This window comes from Dreissena polymorpha, chromosome 12 (assembly GCF_020536995.1).
Source record: "Dreissena polymorpha isolate Duluth1 chromosome 12, UMN_Dpol_1.0, whole genome shotgun sequence".
Classification (NCBI taxonomy): domain Eukaryota; kingdom Metazoa; phylum Mollusca; class Bivalvia; order Myida; family Dreissenidae; genus Dreissena; species Dreissena polymorpha.
The window spans coordinates 9,943,893-9,952,544 of NC_068366.1; the positions used below are offsets into that span (position 1 = coordinate 9,943,893).

The window sequence follows — 8,652 nt, forward strand, 5'->3', positions numbered from 1 at the left end:
TGTTGTAAATTTATTGTTACAAGCAATGGATTAAAGTTGTCATTTAGGTAAATAAAATTTAGTTTTTTTTTTGCTGTTGCATTTTTTTTCATTTTTCACAAAGAAAAATATCACATTCTAGATTTGTTTTTTATTTCTTCTCATATTTTCAATAGGAAAGTATTAAAAGGAACAGTTTAAAGTGGAACTATTTTTTACGTGACACAATCGGTAGTTATTCGGTCGTCTGGAATGTTGTGTACATGTAGGAGGTTAGACAAGAATAATTATATTGTTGTCAATTTATCATCTGTCTTTTAAAAAATGTGTCAACAGCATGAAGCAGGATAAATAGAATACATGGTTGGTGCAGAGATGAAGAAAGTTTATCTGGTTCGGCCCGAAAAATAAAATACTTTCTCCATCTCAGCACCAACCACGTATTCTCTATATATTTGCCGGTGTTTGATTGCCATTATTTACACATACTGGTAATGCTTCAGTTTATTGTCTTTCTCTTCACTTAAATGTTTAAAACTGAAAGCAAAATACAACTGAGATGGTTAGTATAATCAAATCATAATAAGCCTGGTTATGGGAAAACTGGGCTTAATGCAAGTGCATAGTGTCGTCCCATATTAGCCTGTGCTGCTGCGCAGGCTAATCAAGGACTATGCTTTCTGCTTGTATGAAATTTTATTGCTTCAAGGAAGTCTCTTCTAAGCAATAATCAAGTCTAGACATAAAAGGTCGTCCCTAATTAGCCTGTCTGGACTGCGGAGGCTAATCTGAGACAACACTTTATGCACATGCATTAATCCTAGTTTTTCCTTAGTGTGCCTAAAATATGTCAGGCACTTACCTGTTGGTGATCTGGCATGGGCGTTTCTCTGGAGGAACCAGGCTATGTGTTCGCTGGATGACAATTCCACCAAGTCTTTTACGCCCAATATTCTTTTGACCACTCATGACTCAGTGCAAGTTAAGTCATGGCCTTCTTGAAGTTATATCTACGAACAGAAAATATTATCAATGAACTAATGGCTAAATTATATAAAAACTAAAGAACATGGCCTCAATAGTGTAATACACTGGTCATTAATATTAAGCTACTTTTTCATATAAATTAAGCTGTGACTTGGGGCAGTGGCCGCAGGCTCTTTGGATTTTATATTTTCTGCTAACAAAATTCTTTAAAATTGATAATAAGTGTGTTCAATATTATATTTTAAAAGGTTCAGCTCATAGAGATGCATAGCGAAATCAACTAAATGTTGTGTTGTATTAACAAAACAAGAGGCCCATGAGGGCCTGAATCGCTCTACTGCTATAAACAGAGTCACGGTGACCTTGACCTTTGACCTAGTGACCTGAAAATCAATAGGGGTCATCAGCCAGTCATGATCAATGTACCTATGAAGTTTCAGGATCCTAGGCCTAAGCATTCTTGAGTTAACATCTGAAAACCATTTTACTATTTCGAGTCACTGTGACCTTGACCTTTGACCCAGTGACCTGAAAATCAATAGGGTTCGAGTCCTCATTGATATAAAGACACTGAACAAGTTTGAAAAGAATCAAATGAAAACTGTGGACTTTATCGGATAAACAAGAAAAAGTAAACATTTTACTTTTTCGAGTCACTGTGACCTTGACCTTTGACCTAGTGACCTGAAAATGAAAAGGGGTCATCAGCCAGTCATGATCAATGTACCTATGAAGTTTCATGATCCTAGGCCTAAGCATTCTTGAGTTATCATCCGGAAACCATTTTATTATTTCGAGTCACTGTGACCTTGACCTTTGACCCAGTGACCTGAAAATCAATAGGGTTCGAGTCCTCATCAATATAAAGACACTGAACAAGTTTGAAAAGAATCGGATGAAAAATGTGGACTTTATCGGATAAACAAGAAAAGTCTAACACACAGACAGACAGACAGACAGAAACCATGCCATCCCATTTGGCAGTAGAGCTAAAAATTAGAAATGGCGCCGCAGTGGCCGATGCGTATCCCCACGCCACATGTTGTTAGTAAAATGAGTGAAAATCTCTAACCCAGCCCCACCCCAACCATAACTTTTGACCCAGGGGTCAGATTAAAATTCCAAATAGTGCACTGTCGCACATATGCTCATAGCTACAAGGTTCTAGTTCTAATAGTGTAGGAGTAGATAGTGGCCAGAACAGACGGACGGCGGAGATAACCACATAATCCCTACGCTCCGAAAAGCGTGTGGATAATGAAGAAAACTTTTGATTGGGAAAAATACAGACTTTTTGACATGGGGAATCAGACTGGATAACGGCACCAAAATTGACCTAAACAAACAACTGAGCGTGGGATCCATTACATTTTTAACCTTTCAAGATTTGAGTGATACTTCAAGCATCATTAAACATATCTCATAAAAATGACAATCCTTCATATTTTATTTTAAATAAATGTTTTACAAATATTTTAAGCACAACTCGTCCATTTTGGTTGAATCCACAACTTTTACCAATACCGGTACATATACAGACATTTCCAAAAGTATTTAAAGTTCACAGGAATTGAATCAACCATGCAACACATCCCTATTAAAAGCAAGAATGATTCAAAAAGCAAATAACATGACAGTATTTAGTATAAATGTTTGAAAATGCATTTTCTTTATAAAAACTTATGTTTTATACAGACATCAATGTGTAAAATAATATTTGATGTTTTGATTTATTGTGAATATAAACTTTGAATATGAAATTTTTCCTTCATGTGCTTAGGGACGATTTAACTTAACCGGTACGCCAAAAAGAATGGAAAAGCATATAATTTTATTGTTGCTAAGCGCGCAACACCTACCACCTAATAGCCTTCTTTCCTATCTATTCATCCAACCCTATAATTTTGGCCACCCCCTTACTTTGGTTATTATGACATATTTCTGATAAAACTTAAGTTAGTTATGCTAATTTAAAAAAATCTATAACATAGATGTTGTTTTTTGGTTAAAAACATGTGAATTTTATATTTTTTTAGGGGAAAATTAAATTAAGGTAAAAATAAGTAAATCGGCTACACATGCTGTGTAAATACCAATAATTCTGAAAATATTCACTTTGAAACAGTATTGTTGTGTTTATTAGTCTAAAAGAATATTTATTTAATGATTGATATCCAAATAACTTCAAAAGTTTTATGTTTTCCTGTAAAAATGTTGACTGAACAGATTGATAGGAAAGATACAGTACAGCCAACGCGGAACCAACATAATCCTCGGTCACACCACGGCCAGATAATTGTACTCGGCGGCCGCGTCATGTGTTCACGCGGCGTATTTCCGAGACACACATACGCGGCGAATCCATTGAAAAGATATACACCTACATGTACATTTGTGTAGCGTAGAAACCTAGATTTCGCTACTTTCATAGTTATTATTTTCACGTTTTAATAAGCGATATGGCACTAATGCGCTTTAACAAATTATCGTTGAATTATTTACGCACAACTGTAAATGTTTCCTTCGATTCTCAAATGAGCATTATTAAATTTGTAATCCGAAACACGCTTCTGAATTTTAATGTTATGCGACATTAACAAATTCTAGCGTCAAATAAACAGTGCTAAAATATCCTTTGTCTCAATAAACAGCGCGCGAAAATTATGCAGACATCAGGGCCCTCTCTTGCCGCTAGGGGTAGCCACCCACATCCCTCATGTGGGGGAATTTCGCGTCGTGTTGGGTGAAAAGGGGAATTTTAGAAGATCTTCTCACCAACCATTCAACACCTAAAATTGCTATATTTTAATGTGATTTACATAAATATACATTTAATCAAAGGTTAGTAGCACGATACCAGCTGGCAACGTAGGTATAAAAAATATTTAAAAAAAAAATTTAAAAAAAATTATTTTTTTTTTGGAGGGGGAATTTTTAGCCGGGAAAGGGGAATAAGTATACTTTTTTCATGGGGGAAGCCGCCGATATTCGGAGGAAAAAGTGCCAAATGAGGGCCCTGGACATGTAGAACATCGCATGGAAAGTGTGGGTGTATTTTGTGTTGTATAAAAACATGAACATCACGTCAGGCGATTTACACATGTTCAGTGGAAAAAAAACGCCCCCATTGGACGTTATTTCATCACATCTTTAAATAGTAACAAATGCCAAAATGTATTTGATACTTAAGAACAATTGCGAATGTTTGTGTTTCTTGAGCACTTTTATCGTAAATATTTAACGGAATTTGCTTTAAAACTGGAATATACGCGATTATCGGGTAATGAGTAGCGATATCAACTGTATAATATGAAGAAAATGAAACAAGTTTATATACGCATATTCAAACAAAAGTTATAATAAGCTGATAATTAACCAAAAAAACAATTAAGCCTTGATTATTGATGTGGCTTCAAACTGCTAATTGTCTCAGCTAAAATATAATAGCAAAAACAACAAGCAATTATAAATCCACCATCTGCTGGAGCCTTGACCACTTGTAGGTGCGAAAACAGCTGCCTGGTCTCCTTGATGTCTCGATATGAAAGTGAAAATAATTGTACGTAATTAAGTGACCTTGTTTATGTGTGAAATACATACACTACGGGCGGCAGAGCTCCAGATAAGGGTCGTATTTTCGTAATTACGAATTATTTTCAAGTCCGTTACGTATTTATTTTAAAATCTTGTCGTACCATTAAGAATTACAAAATCAAGTTACGAATATTATTTTTACATCGGTTCGTATTGATTTTTATTGAGTTCTTTTCGCGTATTAAAGATCTTTGCGGTGCTTAAATAGAATGGTTATCCCGTTTGTTTAAAAAAAGCGCATTTTTTTCCAATAAAAGCGGCGTATACAGTCTATCTGTCAAAAAACAATGGCAGCGCCCAGAGAGCGTCCTAAAAAACTGCAAAGCGTCCAAAACCACGCTTTTAACATATTGTACGCAAAGTGAGCCGAAGTTAAATGTTTAGAAAGACATTATAGAAAAGATCTTATACGATGGTGTATGTTCAGTTGCCGACACAGTCGGAAATGCTAAACAAAAACGCGACACAACGGGTCCAAACTTAAACACAAACATTGAACGAGTGGAAGGGACAAGTCCTGTGGCTAATCGTTGAAAAGATTGAAGGGGAGAACGGTTTAATATGTAAAAATTCATCTAAGGCATGCAATCTAAGCACAGTTTGGGCATATGAAGGTATTTGAAAAATAAAATTGTATAATACTGAAAAGACACTATTGAACTCGTATAAATAAAGTTGCTAGTATGTTTATTTTGAATTTTTTGCTTGAAAATAACCATTATTATTTATTTTTAGGTCATTTAGAAAAAATATGAATTATTTTCAAAAACTTAGTAGTAACGTTAAGAATGAAATTTCGGAGTTAAGAATTCTTTTTGAAAAGCTGGTAGCAATTTAAGAATTTCACAAAACCTTATCTGGAGCTCTGACGGGCGGGAAACAAACTTACTTGGCCAGACACATTAAATATGCTTATATGCTAATACAACTCGGCGTCATAGCACGGCTTGCCTCGGCAGACAGATGCGAAGCATCGCGGCGAAACGCTGTGCCGCTGCTTCAACGGCTAACTCGGCATCGACTCGTTGCGTCTTGACTCCGCGGATCGTGAAATATGTTTGTTCTGCGTTGGCTGTACTGTACGAACAAATCAGGGTTGCTCGGGTGCCCACCTAGAATTGGCCTGTTACTAAGTAAATACCTTTGTTGTAAATTATTTTGCCAAACTTCAGTGGGGAAGACAGGCTTTTTCCGCCCTATGCCACGGGTCCGAAATTCGGCCCCATTCCCAATGCAAATCTGGTTGTTTTTTTCCCAATTGAAAAAAAAATTCCCAATTCCAAAAAAAAAAAAAATTTTTTTTTTTTACCTTTAAATGTATAAGTTAACCTGATCCGGTGTAGAAAATAGAAAGTGTTGCATAATTAAATTGTCTGTTGCCTTAAATTTGTTTTAAAAACTGTAAAATATGTTAATGATTATTTAAGATTTTCCTTATTTTCCTAAAAATCCGGCGCTTCGCATGATTTTTTTCACCTCAAAAAAGGCCAGGCCTTTTCCCCAAATTCAGATTAAAAAATCTGCACTTATCTCACATATTCAAAATACTTTGTAAAATTTTAATAATAAGTTATCAAAATAGTCGTTATTTACCAGTTAACGGCTTCTTTGAAATATAAGAAACACTATTTACATGCGATAATTTTTCACTATTGAGCCAATTTTGCGAATAATTTTTTTCCCAAAATGGGGGTTTTCATGACGCGAAATTCCCAAAATTCCAGTGTGGCGTATTCCCAAAATGGAGCGGAAAAAGCCTGGAAGATATAAAATGTTTAATTAAATGTCTCACTTGTGCTGAAAATCTTTTCACTCAGTAGAAAAAGTCAATTTCACTCTTAAGTGGCCGAATATACAGGAAAAGAGGCTAATCCTTTTTATCCTATATACTTTCTTAGTATTGGGGGCTACTGCACCCAAACCCCCGCTTTGTCGATAGTGGTAAACAACTGCGTACCGGTAAAGTTCAATCTAGCCTGTGCTTATATTAATACACTGCTTTTTACCAACCAGTGGGTGGAATCTTAACTTTGCAGATGTGCATGATGTCAACTGGTCTATTGGACTTGCGTGGTAAACATTCTGTAAATAAAAAGATTTGACATGGATTTCATAGGAATTAAATAATTCTTTGAATGTATATCGTTGGTTGTTGCATTAGCCCAGAAATTATGTAACTGGTTTTCTTAATATACTGATATTTGGTCACTGAAAATAAGGTAAAAGTGGCTAGCAAAGAATAACATGAATTATAATTCTGTCACTCCCAGTGTGGACCATTTTTATGACTTATCAGTATGCAATAAACAAACCTTGGTGCAGTTAATACATTGGAAGCTTTTGCGGAAAAGTAACTTAATACACACATCTAAAGCGATGGCGTTTCACTTCTTTTATCTCAAAAGACTCAAGTCAGAGAGCACGGACGCTTTACTCGCGAAAACATGTCACAATACGGGCAACGTGTCTGTTCTTTCAAACGCAAGCTTATAAATCATAATTATCGTATAGCTATTTTCTATTTATTTCAATGTCGTGATGGATCAAACGATTTACCACTGCCGTGTAACAATATTAAAATGGACAGACAAAATCTTGAAAAAAACATCAGATTCCATAACGAAATGCGACAATAACAACATTTGAAAATGGCGCCGTAACGGCCTATAACGTAATGTCCAGCGGCTGTTTTCAGCCGAAACGGTTACCTTTGATTTATCGTGCATTTTGTTGAGAATGTCTTATATTGACGGACAAAAATCTAACATATGAATTCTGATTGATTTCAATATTTATAAATGTCATTCTCTCTCGAAGCCATGCATTATTAAATATTTCAGTCTATAAATATATATAAATACATATTGATAGATCTTTGATTTCAGTATGAGACGAGACGTATCCGGTCACACAGGGGGTAGCACAGGGCTGTTGACCGTTCTCTTTGATGCATAATATGCAGTGTTCTTGTTGAGAGCAAAGAACGCCATAGAAACACGGTCGGATCTTCTAGAGATCAATGAACGCATCGCGAGAACGCTGTGCAAACGCTGTAAACATGGGATTCTTTGCAATGCGGTCATGGGTTACAGGAGTCTGTGACCAGGCCAGGCATTAGATTCATTTAATTTGTATGTAATATGGATGCATCCAAAGGCGATATATCTGAAATAGATGCCGTTTTTCGAGGGTTATTTAAATCCACGCTTGTATTCATTGTATTGCCTCGCAACGACTGGACCGGCTATTAATTACGGCTTGACCACACACTCGATGATCGGGATCGGGGTTACTGATATAAGTATATGCACTTTGTAATGATAAACCATAATGCGTTCGAGACTTTAGGACGCTGTACATATAATGACGTTGTACAAGCGTGATGAAGGCGCAGGAACAGCGGCATAAATGAAAATTTGACACTTTGACATTATGTCGCTGCGAGTCTGCGACCACATAATTCGTCGATTGATTGCTTTAGTGCTCTTACTACCATTTTCATTTTTTGGAGAAAAACGCTTTTAAAGGTTCAACCTTTATTTTTTCACTTATTTATGCACGTATGTGAACAAAAATATACCGCAGTGTTTATCAGCAAACGGAGAATATGAATATAATTAAATACAAACTTTAGTAAATTAAATGTTAATGTTATTTGCAATTTTAGGTATGGAGATTTAGCAATTATTATGAATGGCAATTGATAGGCTAATCTGAGTGTGAATTCTACTTTGCTTTTAGTCCCGGGGATGGTGCAGTACAGCATTCACCCGTTTGTAAAAATGTGGGAGAAAGAGTAAATTGGAATCGAAAAATTTCTTCTGTGACATTTACAGTAGAATCATAATAAACAGGAGTTCAAAGCACAGTTCAACTCAATAAGATTATTTTGAACAAATACTTATACACACATAGATAAGTACTTATATACATATTTTACTACATGTAACAGCATATTTGTTTGAAGATAAATGATGTTGTTGTTGTTTTTAATGCGCAGAAAGGATGTGATGATTCACATTATATCGTAAACAATAAGCAAAATGTGCAGCGCTCTTGGAAAACAGGATTTAATGCGTGTGCGTAAAGTGT

The 8,652-nt window shown here is 35.6% G+C and overlaps 1 protein-coding gene across 1 annotated transcript in view; it reads right to left on the reverse strand.

The window, feature by feature from the left end:
• LOC127852202 (DNA polymerase theta-like) overlaps positions 1-7,175 on the reverse strand; it is a 53,753-nt gene extending 46,578 nt beyond the window's left edge. Inside the window, exons 1-3 of the mRNA XM_052386076.1 lie at positions 6,873-7,175; positions 6,571-6,642; positions 842-989 (exon numbers count right to left, since the gene is read on the reverse strand). Coding sequence (XP_052242036.1) covers positions 842-948 — 107 coding nt within the window. The 5' untranslated portion in view covers positions 949-989; positions 6,571-6,642; positions 6,873-7,175. The remainder of the gene's footprint in view (positions 1-841; positions 990-6,570; positions 6,643-6,872) is intronic.
• Between the last annotated feature and the right edge of the window lie 1,477 nt (positions 7,176-8,652).